The following is a 22,744-nucleotide window of genomic DNA, read 5'->3' as shown; positions in this document are numbered from 1 at the left end:
TATAATCGAAATCGAAAATTTTAAAATTGAAATCAACGGTCCTAAAACTATGATATTACCTACGTAAACCTAATTTCAATTAAAAAGAAACTAAAACAAAACCAGATCAAGTAACAAAATAATTGCAATGGAAAGATGCACAATTTAGTACATATTGCGGCAAAAGAAAATGCCAAGCTCAAGTTAAAACCCTTGATATAAATATACAGAAGCATGAATTGTAACAAAATTCAGAATTCCTAAAATAAGACTAGATTACATGGCAACTGAGAGGGAGAGATAAAAAACGACATGTGAGCTAGAAGACGTAAAACGACAATTTATAAAAGAAGACTTGTCATTATTTAATTCGGATGATGAGAAGGGTATTCTTTTCATCTTCATGCTGCAATTTTGATTTTTTCAACATTTTATTAGTAAAATCAAATCAAAAAAAATTTCTTACCAGAGGAATAAATTAGTGAGATGGAAATATAACATAAGGATTATATAATTAAATTTTGAAGGTAGATTATAATTTATGTATTTGATTATAATCGATGGATTAAATAATAATTTTTTAAAATTAAATTTGTGATAATTGGATAAAAACCTTAATTTGATTCTAATTTTTGCTAGATCTTCAATTTGGTATAAAATAATTGTTTATACACTCATCTAAAACGTAAATTTCGAAATTTATAATCAATTTAATTTATTTTTAACAAAAAATAAATTTTAAAATTTGTAATTTTAGATAAAAATTTAAAAATTAAAATAATAGAAAATGTGAAATTTGAAAATTTTTCGTTTTATTTTTCCATCTTTAACAAATGGAGTAAATTTTCTTCTTTTTCTTTTCATTTTTTATATTTTTACAAAATTTGATATTTAAAAAATATTCTAGAACCAAAAAATGTTTAAATTTTTATTATTTATTGTCAAATATTAAACAAAATAATCATAAACTAAAAATTGACTTAAATTCAATTTTAAATGAAATTGAAAGTGAGAAAGTTTACATTTTTTTATTCTAAATAATTTGGTAGGTAGATAATTGGTAAGGACAGCTCCACAATTGGCTCCACGTGGATCCACGGTGTCTCGATCATATAATTTGAAGAAGAATTTGTGATGTGACATGTCGGCCTCATACGATATCTCTTACTCTCCCTTTTATGCTTTTGATTAATAATAATATATTATATATATACACTAATAATTATTTTTTTAGGAAACTAATTAAAATATTTTTCATTGTTTTCTAATATTTTTTTAGTTAACCTTAATAAATGAATTCTACAAAATTTTATAAAATTTATATAGAATCCACATTTTTATATTTGGAATTAGATTTTAATTCTACGAATTCAATTTTATGGAAATTGAACATAACTACATTCAATCTCACAAAAATAAATGAAATTTCTAAATGAATCTCACGAAACTAAGCAATCCAACTTTTTATGACAAAACTACCGTTTTCCTTCAATAGAGTGAAATTTTCAATTATTTTACTGTCACGACCTATTTTCATGGGCCGGACCGGCACTAGAGCCCAGGTAAGCTTAAGACCCCCGAGGCCCGTGGTAAGCCTGAAACACTACAAATTTGCTATCTCAATATAATTTTAAACATTCAGCCTAAATTTATAACATCTTAAACATTTACGAATTTTCCTGCTTACAATACACTATATTTATAATACAGGCTCACAGAATTATTCCATCTATAATAATACACAACTTCAAAGTATACAAATTCTATAACTGCGGAGTTCACTGACGGAAGTATACATATAAGTCTTCGAACATTTATCTATTTAATTGATCAATACTAAAATTAGCGAATTTCTTTTTAACAGTGCAGAGCAAAGTTGTAGCTGGGATTTAGAAAATGCTACTTCCTGAAAGATTTAAACAAAAGAGATGTGAGTTTATTAATGAATAATAATTATTGCATAACACACGCATTCACACAATTGTATAAATATATATCAACCTAGTCATCCGACTAGGTATATGCTCACACAGCCAGTCACACAAATGACATATCACCAGCACTCACAATCATAAACATCTTCATATAATCACATCACGTGGAAATTAGTCAGTGGCGCCACCTGAAACCCCAACGAGCCGTCCTCACACATGGCTCGCCCTCTCATACATATGCACCAGGGAGCCGATCCCCCATACAGCCAACTGGTCTAATCCTCACTGACCAGTCCTCTCATTGTATTTCCATTCTCTCTTTTCTTTTCCATACCAACAGGAGGCAACCTGGTGGTCTCCATCCAATCTAGATCATCAAGTGCTCACAACAGGAGGCCACCCTGCGGGCTACAATCAAATCTAGATTATCAGGTGCGCAACAACAAGAAGCCATCCTGTGGTTTTCCACATAATCCATATCATCAGGTGCACACGGGGGCACCGATCTCCCATTTTCCCGGCCGACGGTTAAATATCATATAATATTCGGATCCATATCACAGACCGTCCTCACAAACCCACGGTGGTCCACTTCATCCCAATTCCACACAACAAAGCATAGCATTATCACAACACAATTAATCAAACATTGCAATCAAATGCAGACATATTAATCAATTAAACATCGTAATGCAATGCACAATTAAACATCCAAAATCAATGCAAATAAATAAATAAATAGTATTAACAATAATAAAATAAATAAATAAATATGTAAATAATTAAATGAGTAATAAAGATAATAAATAATCAAAGCACTCTATTTATTATGTACCAAGTTATAAAATTAATCTAAATGAACTTATTTAATCATATCATTCATTAAAACTAGTCTAGTTTCTATTGAAATTTCGGCAGCACCTCCCTTAAAAATTGGACTATCTACCTGCTCAAATATCACAATATTACTATATATTTATCAAATCAATGCACACAGCCCATCCGCCGGGCAATCAATCAATTTAAGTCCCATCCTCCTTTCAGTACAAGTATGTCAACGTTCACTAAATAAATCTACAAATTATAATAACCTCCAACATGTTCCAGTGATTTTATTAATTGTCCTCTAACTAATTATCAAATAAATGTACACTTTATAAATAAAACTTGCATCAATAAGTTAAATTCTAAACTAGCCACTAAAAATCAATGCTAACCTAAATAAAAATTCAATATATATATATGTATATTTCTACGTTAGTATATCTAAAAGGGCACCCGTTACCTGAAATAGCTGCTGCCCACCAAGAGAAATAGCTTCAACTTGACTTAAACTTATATACAGTAAACAAACTAACTCATTTCCCATCAAAATTTAAACTTAACAACAACATATAATTCATATCAAAGCAAAAACTCAAGGGAAAAGCTGAAATGGTCGCTGCCATCTAAAGTTTCTAACTTCTTTCGCCAAAACCTGCTGTAAACTAAATAGTTGATTCATATAGGTAAGACTTCAGTTTATAGTTCAATTAAAGCTTCATTTTCCTCCATTTTGGCATACCTCTACCATTTCCATTTTAATTAAGGCAAATCCATGATCAAATTGTTTATCTAGCAAGAATAATATTATCGAGTACTAACTATCCTTAGCTCAAGTATTGGTAATACAATTGTTGTAAAATTTATGCTATGCTTATACTTAGGAATTATACTAAATTTATACATTATATTATAGCTAGCAATGTCTCTTAAAAATTCTAAGTTTACATGTATAGATAATAGCTAGATTTCTCATTCCTAGACCAAAACTGTTAACCATATTAACCCACTCAACTTCATCAAGAAACTCAAATAGTAATTCCTAAGTAGCTATGCTTATATAATTCCTGAGCAAAACACAGGCAGTAGCTAGAAATGTACATTCCTATACCCATATTATTTAATTCACGATACCCCTTAAATAAAATTTGAAGGATCTATAAACATATTATAAATGGTTAGAAATTACTTACCTAGTTAAACAATTAGCGTCGGAAAAATGAATTTTTCCGGTTAGGATGACCGGAAACAGCTCCAGCTATCTACATTTGCCCCCTGCCGGAGTTGAGAAAGACGGTAGCCGGTGGAGTCGCCAAAGGTGTTAGAAGGTGTAACCAGCCAGCCCTTGACTGGTTTCGCCGGAAATAGCAAAGAAGATCGGCGAGTCGACTGTCCCGATCGCCTAAGACCGCATCTCGCAGCTCCTTAGTTTGCTGCGCTAGCTGGAACGAGAAGGAAAGGGAACGGCGGGAAAGAGAGCTAGAGCTTCACCGTCGACTAGAGAGAGATTGGAGTTGACCGTTTGCACTCGAGTCGCCGGAAAAATCAGAGAGAGTTGCAACTCAACTTCCCGATCGAACGAATCGCAGGCTTCCTGCGACAGCCGCGCTAGCCTGAGACAACAGAGGCGAGGGAGAAAAAGAGCGGCACGGGGAACGGCGGCGGGAGGCGATGGGAACGGCGCTGGCTTCAGGTGGCCGGAAAAAGCGAAAGGAAAGCGGGAGGGGTGGAGGTCGCGCGCTTGGTGCTGGCGCAAGGAAGAAGAAGGGAAAAAGGGAAAAAGAAAAAGAAAAAGAAAAAGAAAAAGAAAAAAAAGGAAAAAGAAAAAAAAATCTTGGGGCTTCTAGACCATTCCGGTTCGATTCGAACCGGTTTGGTCTAATTTAATGATTCGGCTCGACTTGCTTGGTTTTTTCGAGTTTTTCGCTTGGTTTTCGAAAAATCAAATTGGTTTACGGGTCCAGCTCAGCAATAATAAAATACTAGCTGGTATAATTTCATTGGTTGAAATAAAAAATTTAGTTTTTAAATGAAAATTCTACGAAATTAAATTTTCGGGTCGTTTCATTTACTTATTTAGCTTATTTATTTACTTAAATTTAATCAAAAGCATTTATAAAATTTATTTTTCAGAAAAATATTTTCTTATTATTTTTTATTTTAATATTTTTCATCTTTTTATTTTTAGCATGTTTTTTAATAGAGAAAGGAAAATTCAAGTTAAATATATATTTATCATGAAATTAAATGTAATAATTTTATTGATATTATTTTTATTTTATATATATATATATATATATATATATATATATATATAATAAAAATATAAAAAAATTATGTAGCATAATATAAATATAATTGAGATATATTATTTATTTTTGTGAAATTACTATTTCAACTATATTTTAGAAAATAGAAATAAATAAATTTTCAATTATAAATTTATTTAATATATGATTATACGAAATTCAATTAAATTACATATTTTAAATTAATCATTCAAAATATAAATAATTTATTTACAAATCAATTCTATATTTTAAATTCATTAAATAAATATGAACGCAATAGGAGAATTTAATGCGTTCCATGCACATGCATGTGCTGCATGTGTGCACTGGCGTCGCCTGCGTTCTATTATCATTTTTCTGGACCACGTCCACGTCCCTCATATATATTATACTATAAATCATTATGTTATAATTAAAAAAAATAAAATTAAAGTATAATGAATTAATTGAATTGAAAAAGAGAAATTTTCTTTTAGTCTTATTAAAAATAGATTATGTTCTGGCTTTAATAATTATTGAGATACTAACACTTATTTTTAAAATTTTTAATTAATTGTGAATTCAAAGATTATTATTATTATTATCATTATTAATGAATGATTAAACAATATGAGAAATTAAAATATTTTCTTTCATACTCTCGGAAAATGTATTGTAGACCCTTTTCTTTTAATATTGGATTTTTCTTCAGTCATATAATCCATTTATTTTATATTTTAATAATTTTTATTTGTATCTCCACAGTTTCATTAGAATATATATTTTTTAAATTCAATTGAATTACTTTCATCAGTAATAGAATTTGCACTCATTATCATTATATAGTTCATTCTAAAAGAGCATTACATACCAATTAGATATTATATATTAAATTTATTTATTCAATTTAGAAAAAGAAAATTCACATAAGTCAATTAAAACCGTGTTAGGGAACTACTTTTTAAGTAGTTTTTAGCATTTTGACCGGTCAAAATGTTAAACGCTATTTTTTAAAATGGTCAATAATATAACATTTGAATTAGCTTTTAAATGTTAAGGTAATGTTTTATAAAAGGTTAATCCTTATAACATTTAGCTTTTAGCATTTTATAAAAGCTACTCGAACAACTACTAGCTATTCAAATAGCTAAAACTACTAAAATAGATAATTTTATCAAATATGTCCTACGTGTGGTGAAGTTAAAGGTTTCACATTCGAGTCCTCTAAAAAGAAATTTTATCGAATAATTTTCACTAATTTAATGAGCTAAAGGGATGGCTATCTCTTATTGTATAACCTACAATCCTCTTGCCGGAAATTAAATATTGATCACTAACAATCACAAATGAATCACCATATCAGTTATGATTCTCTTAGAAAGTGTAACCTTAAATCAGTGACAAGCTTTTATTTATATATATATAATAATACGGATTCTCAATTCTAAAATCAAAGGCTCGATCTTGGTTTTTCTTGTTTATTATATAAATATTTGAATTTGATTTCTTTGTTTATTCTTTAAATATTTAGGTTATAGTACCTGTTTGCTTTTTATTTCAAACTAGGAGAAGCCCATGCATTGCACGGGTTGTTTTATTACTGTACATTATATTTTATAATTTATAATAATTTACAATTTATTTATAATTTATAAATTATTTTTAATACATTTATATTATTTCATAATCTACATGACTTTTAAGAATTAATGTTTTAAATTACAAAAATTTCAATTTAATTTCACGGTTAAAAAGTTTATTAACTTTAAATATTAAAAATATCAATAAATTAAAGAGGCAATTATTTGAATTTCAATGATAATTCTAAGAATTAAATGTACAACTGTTATATTTTATTGGTCAGTTTATATTATTGTTATCACGGGAATTTATATTAGGATTTAACTATCCTATTAAGTATTGATACGAAAAAATTTTAAATTTTATTCTACAATAAAAGACAATCGTGTCTAAAAAATAAAATATACAATTCAATAATAATTCTACTAATTGTAGATATAAATATGATAAGAGAAAATTGAAAATAGTGTCTAAAAAATTAAATATACAATTCAACAATAATTCTACCAATTGTAGAAATAATTATTATAAGAAATAAAAAAAAAAGATCTAACGGTTGTTGATCAATATGGAGTCCCTTCTTTTGTAAAATCTTGGTACAATAATTTTTAAAACACCAGCTGAACTCAACATTCACTTAAAAGCTGAAATTTCCTCGTGAAATTTTTTGCAGATTTAGTTGATTCATCGATAGCTTATGTTCTAATTAAGATAAATTGAATCCTCAATAAAAATAAGAAAGAAGTAAAAGAGCACTTGATTTCGGAAAGAAACAAGAAAGAAGTAAAAGAGCATCTGAATACAAAAAGGAAGTAAAAATGTACCTGAATACGAGCACATGAATACAGAGAATTAAACATATATAATCTATAAATTTTCAATAAAATGCCACTCCTCTTATAGGAGAAACAAAAATCAAAAGGAGAATAGTTGATTAATAATAAGGGATAATATTAGATTTTTAAAATTGAGTTAATTTAGATTTTATCTACTTACTAAATATTAGATTAGATTAAAATTGTAAAAAAAAAAATCAAGAAGTTATTAAAAAAAAAAAAAAGATAAAAAGGAAAGCTCAAATGATAGAATGCCAAATCAGCTCTGTAAAGTTTTTTTTCTTCAAAATTATATATATATATATATAGATAAAAGGTCCATTTCGCATTTATTTTTCTGGAATCTGTTTTATTTTAATTAAAGTGCAATTGCATCCAAAAAAGCAAATTAGAGTATTATTCCAATTGATTGATACGTTGAGACAATCCAAGGTACACATGTCAATTTAATTGCAATAGTTGTCTAAAATCAAATCTTTCTTAATCAGATATAATCCATAGTTCGACAATCCATGTGTAGGACCTTACACGTGGATCTCGTTGCTTCTTTTATAAATTACGAAAACAAAGAGTAGGACCTTACTTCATTATCCTTTTTCATTATGTAAAAATTTTCCTTTTAATTTCCGGTCAAAAAAAAAAAAAAAAAATTCGCTGAGGCACTCATTAATACATGACCTAATAACAAATGTATACGCCGCATTGTCTTGTAATTGATGTAGATTCCAATTTTTCTTTCTCTCTCTCTATATATATTACTAAATTCAAAAGCAATTTATTTTATATAGATGAATATTTATAAAATTTTGTAACATACATTTATAATTTTCATATTTATTACAATAAAATTATGTTTAAAATATTTATAAGTTGATTATGGTTAATTAAATTTGGTAGGATGTGATTGAAAATTTGCTTTTGGGGAAAGAGATGATTAAAAGTAACTTACTTTTGTAAATTCAAAAACCTCTAAAATGTTCCCAAGAAAAGAGAGAGAGAGAGGCCAGATGGATGGATCATGGTTATATGAGAAATTTTAAAACATTGTATCCTTCTTTTTCTAAAAATAGTTCAATTTCTATTTTCACACGTATTAGAAAAATTAATTTACATAATTTAAACGACCAATTTTACTTGCATTTTTTTTATAATAAACCTATATATTAATATTAAATGTCACTTCCCAAAAAGAATGGAATGAAAAATTATTAATAAAAAGACTATTAAATAGAGTATATCAGAGAAATTATTAATAACGTATCAAAACCTCTAATTAATTTATCTTTCAAAAAACAAAGTGTTCTATAATTAGGAACAAATAAAAAAGAAAAACAAACTTGTCTTTACACTGAGGAAGTAATAAATTTGAGATTGACTCTAAGAAATATTGGAGTTTCAAACATGTTAAGATATTTTTGGATATTATTTTATAATTAGTTCAATAAGTCGAAATAACAGTGTGAGTTACACAACTCATGTAGCGTTTTCATAGGTCTAGAAGACTCGAATTTGAGACCTCATACTCTTTACATAAGCGAAACGATCAAGCAAATCACATCTGATTGGTTATCTTATAATTAACTTTAGCTATCACTTTATTTTCTATAAAATGGTTAAGTAATTACTTGCACTTTATATTATGTTGGCAGGTCCTTAATATGCTCATATTATAGCTAAAGCAAAGCAATTACTTTATATCAAATGAGAACGAACGAGGCAATGATATCATATAATTTTTAGACAATGTTATGTATTCTGATATGCTTTCATGGACACTTTATTTTTTAATTTAATAAAAAATGAAACAGATAATGCATTTTCAAAATAAGAAAAATTCACTCATGTATAAAGTTAAATCTCAAGGACAGTCAACTGTCCTAACAACAATTGGCATTATGCTGATATTATGGGGCAAGAGTGAATTTTTTAGGGTCCACAATCAGGTACTTGGCATTAAAAGGGATTGGATTAACTAATAATTAATTAGATTCCAACCAACTTCTCCAAGGCTGAAAACAATCACAAAATTGCTCACAGATACCAACCTTCTTCAGTTTAGATTCTAACATTATAAATGTAAAGACATTACAAACCAGCCAAGGAGTGGGTGAAATTGAAAAGCCTAAGGCCCCATTATCAAATTTCCAGGTAGACAATATTGTTAAGCCCATAATTAAGAAATTATAGTACAAGGAATGAAACTGCTAATTCTAAAATCATAAGGACCAAATTGTGCATTAAGGAAAACTTCAGGGTGTTTTTGTAAATTCAATGAATTTCTAATCTCATAGTCAAAGTTGACTTGCATGAAGAAATTAAGCTTATTATATCATCTCTTCCATATCCAAAAATGAAAACTCAAAACATTAGCCATCAAATTCAAAAATGAGGAGGATAAAATCACCAGTCATAAAGATCAATCTCCCATCTTTTTAATCAAAATCAATAAATACAGCAAGCTCTTCTGCCCTTCTCAAGTACATTATTAATACAAATTAAAATCAGCTATACAAAACCCAACAAGATCACAAGCCTAACAAACACCACAAAAAAAAAAAAATCTTGTGGCCATGACTCAAAATTTCCTACTCACAAGGTAAAAGAAGAAACAGCTCAATGAAACTTCAGACCAAATCCTCAATTTGATGTTCCTCTTGAGAGATTTAATAGTTTCCAAGTGTAGTTTAGACATTAAAAAGAATGCAGATGATTACCATAGATGCATCTCTTAAGCTGATTACCCCAGAAGTCAGGCATTTTATGTTTCCTGAACGGCAAGCTCAACTGGGCAGAAAAATAATCGACGGATGCCATAATAGGAGCACTGCATTATAGTAAAAGGAGTTGTAGCTCAGTTATTACCAAACAACATTGAATAGAAACTTGCAGGGTAATGGATAAAAAACAGTAAAGTAATGACCAACATGCAGAAGACCTTAGAAGCCACTGCTGTGAGATGCACTTCCTGATCTTAGAGGGCTTGTATGGCCATTGCTGGTTTTGCTAATGACCCCTTTTCCAAAATACTCAGCAATCACAGAAAATCCATCCTTAGAACTCTTCACTTGCTGGAAAAATGTATCTTGATCTTTGGAATTTTGCTCCAGACTTCTTTTCATTTCTAGAACAGACCTGTACTCAGGAGCACATTCGGGACACTCTTTTTCATTATCACCAAGGCAACGCTGATGGAATGAATGCATGCACATGAAGTGTACGGCAGGAAGATCAAGGGTGAAAGTGCAGGCAGTGCACTTGCTGAGCTGAAAGATCCTAGCATTAGTTCTAAGATCCTCAATTTCTTTTTTCATAGCCAATGTGTCCTCCTGCACAGTTAAAGAATATCTCTTATTTAGCAATGAATAGCAAATATGACTTCCATTTTAAGTGCAAAGCAAGAAAAGTTAGAATATTTTTTCAGTTAATTGTCATTGGGTATCACAAATTTGAGTGATCATAAGCTGGTTCTTTATATATATATATATAAGCATGCCAAGTAAGGAGATGAAACAATCCTCAAATGCAAATGATCAGAGGCAAAAGAGGAAACAAAAAAAAAAAAATCAAACGGTGGCCCCCTGAGGAGTATTGGCTCAGAGATACTTTCTACAATGGATTGACAGGGTATAAAATATAACTTGTCAGAGAAAGTGCATTGTGTGACCTGATACTTATCAATTGCTCGCCGATCCTCTTCAATCAACTTTGACTCTTGTTCAAGTTTCCGAGCTATATAATCCTTGATGACAGAGAGTGTGAGACATGGATTTCTGGACAAGGTCTGAAGGACAATAATAGGAGGCAAGATGTCATCTCTTTCAATATAAGTCAAAACATCCTTCACTTCTTTGGAGCAATCTTCTCCCAATTCACCAAAATATTTCAGCAGGTCTGCCCAAAGAGATGGGTCGCCTCCCTTGCCTGAATCCCCCAGCCTCTTGCAGCATGCAATTAATCCCTCATGGTCATGGGCCTGCATGTAGCAAGCAATCACCTCTTTATAAAGTTTCATCTTTTCATACAGATACAAAAGCCCTTCCTTAAATGCATTCATCTCACAGATAATTATAGCAAGATCAACATCATAAAGAGGCTGCTCAAGTTCAGATGGCCAAGCACTCTTAAGCAAACGCAGTCCTTTCTCACACCTTTCTGTGCGATCTTTTTCCTTAAATGTGTCTTTCTGATCAGTAATTAATTTTCCATTGGATTCTGCTTTTGATTTCCTACGGGCTCCTGATTTTGCTTTGAGTGAAATATCTACACCATTGCTAGCTTGCGATATTGATGGGAAGTTCAAATCATTTGACAGGTACAGTTCCAACAGTGTATTGTGAATTTCCACCTGAGCGGGAGAGTCCTTAACCTTGTCAGTGTATTTTTCAAGAAAATCCATGAGAGACTCTGGATGATGGATGAATATGTTGAGAAAATCAACAGGAGATGGCAACATAGACAAGTACGTACTACTTGAAGATCTTCTCTTTGTTGATTCTCGCTCCTCAGTACAAAGCCTCATAAGTATCTCAATTGTCTCAACTGGCTTGTGCTCTACAAGAATTTTACCATATTCTTTCACAGTAACACCAGCTTGACTTGGTTCGAGGCTTGAAATATATTGTAAGGCCTCATCATATCTGGCAAGGTCTTCAAGTAAGATCTTCAAATACAGTTCGTGTCTTCCTGCCTTCTTAGCCACATACATTGCATGTTCGTGGTAATTGGCAGCTCGACAGACCCTTATTGCAGTCTCAACATCAAACTTATGCTCTCCAGCACCATCCTCACTTTTAATAAACACATTCAGCTTATCAACATCTTTCAATTTGGTATAGCAGTTTAAGAGAAGAGTAGTATGATCTTTAGAAGCAAGGCCCTTTTCATGTAAATTTTCCAAGTAATTTGTAAGGTTGTATATTCTCTGTGCGTCCAAAAACTTCTGTATGACGTATGAAGGTTCAAGGTGACCAATAGTGTTGATGTACTGGGCCATAGCCTCATCATAGTCTTGTTTACTATATAGATGATCCCCATATTTCCTTAGCACTTCTGCCGTGGCAGCAGCATCAGCTTGCTGACTTTGGACAAGATTGATTGCCACAGTATAAAGATTTTTCTTGAATAGCATATCCAACTTGCTTTCCATATCTTTCTCTCCAATACACAAAGCTGATTTGTCATTCATTATAAGTATTATGTTACCCCACTCACAGAGCATGTGAGAAACTTCTTTAACCACTAGACTGTGCGCTATTAACCGGTTCTTCAGGTCATAAACATTGAAAGTATCTTTCCCACTTCTTTGATCTGAAATAACACATAAAAGGTAACCACGAAACCACCCTAGGAATTTCTTCTCCCCCTCAAATGCCCAACAAGGACCACGCCCATCAACTTCATAAAAATACACAGCTTCAGGTCTCCCAATTATTAACTCCTGATAATGAAACAAGCAGAAACAAAGATTACAAACATTTACAAAGCAACATAAGATGTGAAAAATGAGGAGTTCCAAGTCACTTACCGAGCGATCACTCATTGTTACACTATTGACATTGCTTCCTAACTGATCTAATGTTTGACGTCTGGGTGGTTGGTTGTGCAAGCTGAACAAACTCACAGAATTCGGAGTCACAGCAAATAACTGAAGAGCTTGACCGTCAACTCTGAATCCAAGACCTGTAATGGATGATTGACTTTTGTCTGAAACATTATCCACCTGGAGCTTGAAGCGTGTGATACGTTCCCTTGCAATGTCCCCTTTGATGCAGTAAATACAACCATTGTCTAAGCCAATAGCTATGAGTAGTATCGGAGGAGCTTCTTCCAGTACTAAAAATGATGTAATCTGCAGCATATCACAATTTCAATGTTTTTTCACAAGAAAAAAAACCTTAGAGCCTAAATTTAGAACATTAAACCTTGATATGCAAGCTATACGAGTCATTGAGACAGAACAAGGCAATCAAATACAGGAGCATAGTAATTATATTAAATTGAAAAAGGAGAGCTTACTACCTTTGCTTGAGGAAACTGATTAGTGAATATTCGCAGAATTCCGATACAGTCAGGAATAGTTGAACTTGTGCCCTCTGACTGCATTTTGTCAAGGTCAAAAACCTTGAGGCACATGGCAGATTGCTGTGAAGATATTTGCTCATCCTCCCCAACAGTAACAAGGAAGTTGCGTTGCTGATCCAAGCCACAAGGAAAAAAGCGAAACAAAATTAAAAACCATGATCTATCGATAGATGCTTTATAATATAAATGAGGTCAAGCATGAAGAAATTATTAGTTTAAGATCTTTTTTCAGTCTCAAATATGGCACAACTCAGTTATGGGAACACTACATTTAATTTTCTTTATAGATTTGACAAAAATGAAAATTTAATTAATAAATGAATTCTATTCGTTAAAGCAAAAGGTCTTCTATTCAAAGCTTAATGTATCTTAGCTATATTTTCTAAATTGTAAGCAGCTAAACATTATAAAATATCAGCAAAACAAAACTACGTATAGTATCTTAAAAGATGAACAATACAATAGAAAACTGAAGTTTCAAAATTGAATTCCATGACAAACAATTATAAAAAAAACAAAAACGTCAGAATGTAATTTCCATTTTTTTTTTTTTCCTTTTATTCTTCAAGTAACGAAATTTCTAAAGAGGAGGGGGCATGTCAGGGAATGAATCCATGTGCTTCTACACTGTGATACAAACATTCGACTACTGGCTCCAATTTCAATTTCTTCAATATCGAGATTCACTTCCTTTCTTTTTCTTTGACTCAGAATCCAAACATTCCTTATAAAAAAAGAGCAGAAATCAATAATTTGTGCAAAAAAAAAAAAAAAATGAAGCGTACTTTGAGCTGCTGGAGAAAGAGGACAGAAGAGGAATGAGCAGGAAAGGCGAAATTGAAGTTAAGGCCTCGATCGAGTAAGCTGACGGCACCGTCATCGGAGCCGATAACCACCTTCCCCCTACCGCTAGAGCAACACTCGATCTTTCCACTGACATCATCGGGAATCTTGCTTTTTCCACCATATTTCTCCTCAAAGAACTCGAATTTCCTCCATTGGTACATTTTTCTGTTCAATTGAATCCCAGAAAAAGAGAGATTATAAAAGAAAATAGAATTGGAGTAATGAGAATTTGGGTGTTTTACTCAGAGATGTACGAGAAAGATAAAAGTGACATGGATCCAAGAATGTTCTCAGGGAAGGAAGAAATTTACCCGATCAGTCGTACGAACCTAGAAAGGAGCGGTAGCTAGAATAAACGACAATGAGTTTATGAGTCAAACGATGTCGGTTAATGCCAAAGAGCCTTGAATGGGCTCTATTTGGGCTTTTTCATTGTTTGGGCAATATAATGTCCAACAATAATAACTATGCCATCAACTCTAATGTCACATTTAGTGAGAAGTAATGTGTTATAATGTAATAAAGATGTAATAGAACGAAAATCGCAATGTAATATGAGTTTATTATTTTGTTTATTTATATAATTAAAAAAATATGAAATGTAATGGTGAATTATTTTTTTATTTATTTTAATTATGTAATGTAATATATATATATATATATAATATAATTATTAATATCGAGAATCTTTTTTTTCCATTATATTTTTCCTAAAAAAGAAATTTTAGATTGATAATATTAGGGGTAGATAAAAAATAATATTTTTTTTAACACAAGATAAATCCATTACATATAAAATAAGGTTATATTTGATTTGATGTATTGTATTGAAAAATGTAAGGTAATGTTATTATGTTTGGTAATGATTAAGAAAATCTATAAAATGTAATTACCATTTCTTTTTTATATTTATTTGAAAATATATAATGTAATTAGCATACTACCAGTAATCACACCACCACCACCAAAACCACCACTTCACCATCACTACTATCACCTTAAACACGACTCCACCACCACCACATCATTATTAATACAAAAGAAACATTTGAACCAAAAACTATTCGCTATATTAAATTATTAAAAACCATTTAGATTTATAAATTTATTTTAACTAAGAAATTAAAATTAGGTAACCCAAAAAAATGTAATATAACAAAATAAAAATTAAAGTCGTTAGAAATTATTTTTTGTATATATTTTCGTTAAATAAATTAAATTACAATATAAATTATGGCATTTTGATATTTCTAGTGCTTTTTCATTCTATCCCTCTCATTTCTATAATAATAAAATAAAAGAATAAAATTTAAATTTTATTGAGTATTGCATATAAAATACTAAAATATAATTTTTATTATGTGTTGTAGTGGTGGTCATGGTAGAGTGGCTGACGTGGTGGTGGTAGAGCAGCAGTAGTGGTGGTGATGGTGGTAATGGTAGAGTGGTGGAGCGGCAGTGGTGATGGTGGTTGAGGTAGTGGTGATAAAACAGTGGTGAAACGGTGGTGGAGCAGTGGAACGATGGTGGCAACAGTGGTGATAAAGTAGAGGTGGAGCGGTGGTGATGGTTGTGGTATGATGGTTGTGGTGTTGGTGGTAGAGTGGTGGAGTAGGAGTGGTGGAGGTGATAGTAATAGAGCAGTAGTGGTGGTGACAAAGTGGTCGAGGTTTGGTGATGGTGGAGTGGTAGTGATGGTTGTGATTGTGGAGGAATGGTGGCAATGGTGGAGTGGTTGAGGAAATGGTGGGATGGTGGAGTGGTGGTCGAGCGATTGTGGTAGTTGTAGAGTTTTAATTAGGGTGAATTGATGTAATTTGTATTACACGTGCTTGAAATAATAGACAATACATGAGTTTTTTTATCTAATGAATACTACATCAATTTAAATAATGAAGACTACATATGTAATCTCAATTACATAGCATTTAAAAAAAAATTTTAACCAAACAATATAACCAATCATGTAATATTTTCATTCCGTTACATGGTTGATATATCATACCAAACATGGCCTAAGGGTATATAAATAAACATGATCAAATCAAGTTTAAAATACAAGATCTAGAAAAAGGTGAAATCATTAAAGAAATTTCAAATCCATACAAAAACAACAATGAAAGGAAAAATTCATAGACATCATCATATCTACCACCATAATCATTTTTGGATTTAGAGATTAGATCTTGGGAGAAACTCTTGAACTCTAGATTTGAACTTGCCAACAACGAATCAAAAATTGTATGAGCAATCTGTTAACAAAAAGAGGGAGAAAAAACTTCTCTAAATTATCAGTCTTCCATGATGTTATAACACCCTCGTTTCCTCTTGGATAAATTCTGGATAAAGTCCTAAAAGGCGGAGAAAACTAAAAAAAAAAAAAAAAAAAAAAAAAAGAAAGGTAAATAAAAGCAGAGAGATGGCTATTGCCGGCGAAGAATCACCGGCTGCCTGCAGTCTATGCAGATTATTGAAGGTGGATGGAGTTGTAGATAGGATTAAGCAATAAAGAAATAATATTAAAACATATTAATAGATAAAATTCCATAATGCGATAAAACAAATTAATCCCAAGCCAAAATTATAAGCATAAATAGTAAATATCAACAATTACGTAAATATGGCTTTAGTAATTTAAGAACAGCATTCTAAACTAAAGAAATAATTTGGAAGCATATTGGTAGATGATTAACCGGTGGTTAACGTAGAGTTTAAACATATCATTAGAGAACCTAATCATTTTGCAGATTGCTTAGCTAAAAAGAAAATTGGTATTTTGGAGCATTTTTATTCATTTTCAATTTTTTTTGTTAACTCAAGAAGAGAAATTACAGCTTTCTTTTTATATGTTTTGCTCTTTGTTATAGGACTACTATGCTTTTTTCACTTAAACTTTTCAAATTTTAGTTTGAAATGCATCGAGGAGCTCATTAGCTCGTATTAGTTTACTTGAATAAATTAGATTTGCTAATAAAAAAAATATTTTAACAGTGGAAAAAATATCTTGCAAATATGACCTGCGAATTTCAAGAAAGAGAAATTATCAATATTGAAATCAAGTTCGTAAAAAATTGGATGAGCTACAAAGCTTGTTGCGCGCAGAGATGACTGCTCATGGCGCAGTTGAAAACCTTGCAACTCACAAGTGAGAGATGAAACTTATTGCAGAAATGGTTGCTGGTGCAGTCGTGATCATCAAATTCAAGCTTTGGTGAAACGTATTGGCTCCACTTTATTATTTATTTAAATCTTTTTTATATTGAATAATATTCAAAGAAAACCCTTCTAAAGTTACACATTCTAAGTTTCCAACCTTAATTTTAGATATAAAATTTATTTAAAAATATAATTCAGTACTGATCCAATTGCCAATTAATATTTATTTGAAAAACTTGTGTCCATCATCCAAGATTTGATAAGAAAATCCAACGGCTGAGGATAATTGTAGGATGGATAGGACTTAGGAGGATAAGCAAGCAAAAAACATTTCCCTTCCATTGTTCTTTTTGTTTGTTTGAACCTCTACCACTTTTAGCCTTGTTTTGTTTGTTTATGGTTTATGAACCACATGTTTTCTTGCAAAAGCTAGAAAGGATAACCTTGAAATGCATGTGAAGCAAAAGCCACCCGGTATCTTATTTCCATATGTTACCGTAAAATAATTTGTAAAAAAATAATTTATTGAAAAATATTTTTTTTTATTTTTTTCAAATAATTTATTTTTTATTGTTTGGTTGTAATGTTGAAAATTAGTTAAAAATATTAAAGTCTTTATATCATAAGACCATAAAAAATATTAATAATAATAGAAATTTTATTGTTAAATATGAGAAGAATGCAAAAAAAAAAAAAAATAAATAAAAAATGAAAGCCACTGGTGGCCAGTGGTGGTGGCTGCCCGTGACCGGTGGTAAATGCTGGTAGTAACTACAATTATTAACAAATTAAAAAAATTTGGATTTATAAGATTTATCAATGTTCGGAAAATGTTTTACTCTCGCGAAAATGGAAAGTTATTGTCCTTTCAAAATGACCTAATTTTCCTTTGACTAGGAAAATATTTTTCATTGACTTATTTTCCTGAACGCTTCAAATAATAAAAAATTGTGAAAAATATTTTCCTACAAGTTATTTTATAGAAACAAACAGATTTTAGATTCTCATAAATTTCTAGAAGGAAAATGGAAAATTACTATAATAATTATAACAAAAATCATTTAATTTGGATTTTCACTATTGATTAATTTCATTGCAGTTATGCACATCAAGACATAGTCTAGTGGTAAATGCATGTATGACTTGACAATAAATTCAAATTGAAATCATTTTCTCTAATACTCAAAAAAAACATTTTCATTGCGATTTATAATGAGTTTATCATGCAACTTTGAAAATTTAATTTGTCAAAAGTATTTTAAACAAATAGCATCAAAATGCATTTCTTGAATACTAAACTTAACAACAAATATTAATTTGATACTTAGCTATTAAAAATAATAATTAATAACATGTGACCATTCTTAAGCATGTTCAAAAATGGATACACAATTCTATTGATTATTTTAATATGCATACTGGCAGCGGAATCAATGCCTTCAAAGTTAAAACTGAACCACACCATATTCTGGCATGTGCATATTATAGGTTTTTTTTTATTTTATTTTATTTTGGAGTGCTTGGAGTATTATATACACTCTAAAATTTGAGTTTTTTTTTATTTTTTTTTAATGAAAGAAAGCAACAAGAAACTACTTACATAATTAATACTACAAACTAATTAGGTGGTGATGATAAGGATCTGGACCCCTAACTTCGCTCTAAAAGCTAGCTCGTAGGAGAAGGATTGAACCCAGCCTTATACACTAGCCCAGGATGTACTCTGCGGGCGATGTGGGATGCATCATCCCCACCCCCATAAGACCCGACTGCCTCAGTCGGCGTTTTGACGAACTCCATGAGACACCGATCCTACGAAGCCAGAGCTCTGATACCAAATAATAAGGATCTGGACCCCTAACTTCGCCCCAAAAACTAGCTCGTAGGAGAAGGACTGAACCCAGCCTTATACACTAGCCCAGGATGTACTCCGCGGGCTATGTGGGATGCATCGGGTGATTTGATTGGTTTTCTCATTCATGTGAGGAGTAGGAGGTCTCAAGTTTGAATTCACTCGACCACAATTATTTTTCATTAATTTGATGAGTTAAGGGGAGAGTTATCCTTATATTGTGTAACGGCCTAATATATGTGAAATAATAATTAGGAGAGACACAAATTTTAAACAATATTAATTTTATGCCTAAAAGAATGTGGAAAATTCAAAAACAATTCTTTATTTTACTATTCACGATGGAAACAAAAATAGAATTGTTAATACTTAATTATTTTCTTTAACAGGTTTCTCTGTTACGAGAATGATCTTATTTAAAATAACTTCGTCAGTTATTTGAATTAAAAAAAATAAAAAAAAAAATACAAGAAACAACTTTATATAAAAATAAAAGCATCCTTATTGATTATTGAATTTCTTTTTGAATATAATTAATTGTTGAATTTAAAAATACACTTATCGCTATATAAATATATAAAAAATAACTGCATTATTTATTCTGAACGTGGTTTGTATAGTAGACAAATCCCTGTTATATTATAAAATGAGTGCAAGAAATAGTGTTATATTTATATATAAAATTTCACAAATAAAAAGCATCCTTACTGAAACTTACATGCAAAAGCATAACTTCAGACTCTGTTGCTTGTTTAAGGCAATCTTTAATTGGAAAAACTAAAAATTTTCTTAATTGGATACAAGTAATGCGGCTAGTGTTATGGTTCTTGTGTCACCCAAACAGCACGTTACGCAGACTTATCATTTCATGGTTATCCACAAATTATTTTTAGAACAACAGAACAACCAATCCTACATTTCAATTTAATAAAGTTGCTTCATTGTGGCAATTTGCCACAGCTTTAACTATTAATTATTATTATTATTTTAGTACATCTATCTTAAATTTGTTTAACCACTTAAATAATTATTCTTAGATTAAGTGATGAAGGAATTATATACTTTTAATGTATTCGCTCCTCATGTACCCAATCAATTGAATTTAATTTTTTAGTTCAAATAATTTTTTTTTATCAGCAATTAAAATATTAATTTTATTATTGAAGATATTAATTAGGAGAAAAACTTATCGAAATCAAGTAAATTACACTCATGAAAATAGTTTCCGCAATACACCTATACTCTTCCGCGGCTTGATAAATGACCTAAAGCAAAAGAAAAGTTCGTTTAGAGACTCCTCCCAAGGTAAGAGAAGAGAACTAGAAAAAGAATTACCACAACATAAAGGAAGGAAATCAAAAATAAAAATCCAAGTTAAGAAATGGGTTGCAACATCTACACCTTCAGAACTAAATAATCTGTAAAATGATAAAATAATAAAAATATTTTTATCAATATATAAAAAAAATGATAAAATAATATCCAATTGCGATAATTTTTCTCAGATGGCAATTAATTATTTATTTAGGACAAGGACTGTTAAGCTACAGTTGAAACATAAATATTTTATATGCCTCTAATTACGTATATATTTTATTTATAAAGATATATAAATTGATGAAATAAAAAGCAAATAAATTGAATATAAAACGTGAGGCTCAACATCCGATTAATTAAGCAACGTTATTAGCACGGAAAATCCACATTCTTGGAATAAATAACGGTATTTTATAATTAATAATTAATAGAGAAGCAATGGAAAATTAAGTAGTATAATAATATAATTAAATTCTAAAATGAATTTTATACTTTGGTCTATTTAAATATAGTTGAGAAACTAAATAATAGTATAAATTATTAAATGATAAGATTATATTTTTTATAATTATTTTGAATTAGTTTATTATGATTTTTAGAAGTTTTTATTTAATTTTTAATTTTACTTCCTTAAAAGTTTTATGAAAAAAAAAATTTACTTTTAAATTAGTTTTCTTTTTAAAATGTGGGTCAACAAAATAAGCCTCTCATGATGAACCTAACATGACATATACCACAATCTCTGCAGGCTTTATAGAAAAAGTTATTTTGGATTTTAAAAAAATAGGCTAAGTCCGTGCAATGAGTACTAATTGTTGCAAACCTTTATCACCATCTAATCTTCAATATCATTGCCACCTCACTACGATATAATACTGTAATTATAAGATAATGGGTTTTTTTCCCTTTAAAAAATAATTTTAATTTTTTAATAATATTTAATAAATTAATAATTACTTTTACTATAAAATAGAAATAATTCAAACTCATCATCTTTCACTTTTCTATATATATATATATATTTTTAAATATGAAAACGCCAATCATACAGCTTATCATATAACGTTGATAAGCTCAACTGTCAATACCCTTATAACCTAATCCAGGCCTTTTAGTTAACCACTTCATCATTTTTGTCACCACCTGTTAATCCATATTATGATTTTAATATAACCACTAAACATAGCAAAAAGAAATCACCGGTTACCTTCACACAGAAAGGTTCGCTTTTAACGGTAAACTGTAACATCCAAATGTTGTTTTTGTTTTTCTCTCTTGGAATCTAAACTCGATTCCAAAATCTAATTATTTTCCATCAGCAGTTGACGGTAACTGTCACGTCCACTTTTTTTTTTTTTTTTTTTTGCAGGTTGAACCGGTCATCCTAAAACAAAAGCGCTCTTTTACCTGAATTACCCTCACATTTCCTATTATTTACCAAATCCACTTACTTATCCTTTTGTTTTTGTGATTTTTAAATTACCGTAATTTTTTTCTGGTTTAGAAAGGCAGTGATTTTCTGGCCACCAATCGCGGAGAACTGCTAGTGCCTTGCCAGATAGGACATAGACGCTGACAGTAAGTACCCTACTTGTACAGCTGTACACTAAAATAAAGACAATATAATTACTTAATTACTTTTTAAAAAATTTTATTCTTCAAAAAAAAAAAAAATAAATTTATTATATATTTTGATCTTTAATATTTTTTTAAAAACTTCAAATTTTGTTTCTAAAAATTATTTGATCAAACATTTACATTATCCTTAAAAAACTAATGATGATTATCTGTTTTTAATAATTTTTAAACATTCTCACAAAATTCACGGAAATTATATTATTATAATATATAAATTTGAAAACAATTATTTATAATAATAGACTAAATAGATTGAAAGAATATTATAAATTATATTTCGTTTGAATGAATATCTATAGCAATTTATATCCATCAAATTAATAATAATAATTTTAATGAAATAATAAAATATTTTTTAAGATTATAGGCGATTTTAATTTAGGTAAGGATAATAATACAATATTGGATCCCTAAAAATGCATATTAAGACAG

General features: G+C 30.1%; 1 protein-coding gene across 2 annotated transcripts; it reads right to left on the bottom strand.

The window, feature by feature from the left end:
* Positions 1-9,832: 9,832 nt before the first annotated feature.
* VPS11 (vacuolar protein sorting 11) lies at positions 9,833-14,689 on the bottom strand. 2 transcript variants are annotated; one of them, XM_012226057.4, is made up of 6 exons: positions 14,289-14,689; positions 13,441-13,614; positions 12,947-13,270; positions 11,087-12,859; positions 10,347-10,748; positions 9,833-10,246 (listed from the first exon to the last, which is right to left on the bottom strand). In XM_012226057.4, exons 1-5 carry the CDS (start codon positions 14,508-14,510, stop codon positions 10,359-10,361), a joined length of 2,883 nt encoding a protein of 960 aa, XP_012081447.1. In that variant the 5' UTR covers positions 14,511-14,689; the 3' UTR covers positions 9,833-10,246; positions 10,347-10,358. The 2 variants fall into 2 exon arrangements, with proteins under 2 accessions (XP_012081447.1, XP_020537919.1); XM_020682260.3 differs by having other exon boundaries at positions 10,358-10,748; positions 14,289-14,688.
* Positions 14,690-22,744: the final 8,055 nt, after the last annotated feature.

The sequence above is a fragment of the Jatropha curcas genome, chromosome 3 (assembly GCF_041381405.1).
Source record: "Jatropha curcas cultivar XTBG-Jc1 chromosome 3, XTBG_Jcur_1.0, whole genome shotgun sequence".
NCBI lineage: Eukaryota > Viridiplantae > Streptophyta > Magnoliopsida > Malpighiales > Euphorbiaceae > Jatropha > Jatropha curcas.
The sequence above is the reverse complement of the archived record's forward strand: the minus strand, read 5'-3'. Positions and strand labels throughout refer to the sequence as shown.

Bases quoted from the DNA above. Each gene is read 5' to 3' on its own strand.
- VPS11 (XM_012226057.4), bottom strand. From the start codon at position 14,510: ATGTACCAATGGAGGAAATTCGAGTTCTTTGAGGAGAAATATGGTGGA. The intron at 13,271-13,440 runs GTAGTAAGCTCT...GATATGCTGCAG, and splicing joins ATCAGTTTCCTCAAGCAAAG to ATTACATCATTTTTAGTACT. The intron at 12,860-12,946 runs GTAAGTGACTTG...TTTCATTATCAG, and splicing joins TAACAATGAGTGATCGCTCG to GAGTTAATAATTGGGAGACC.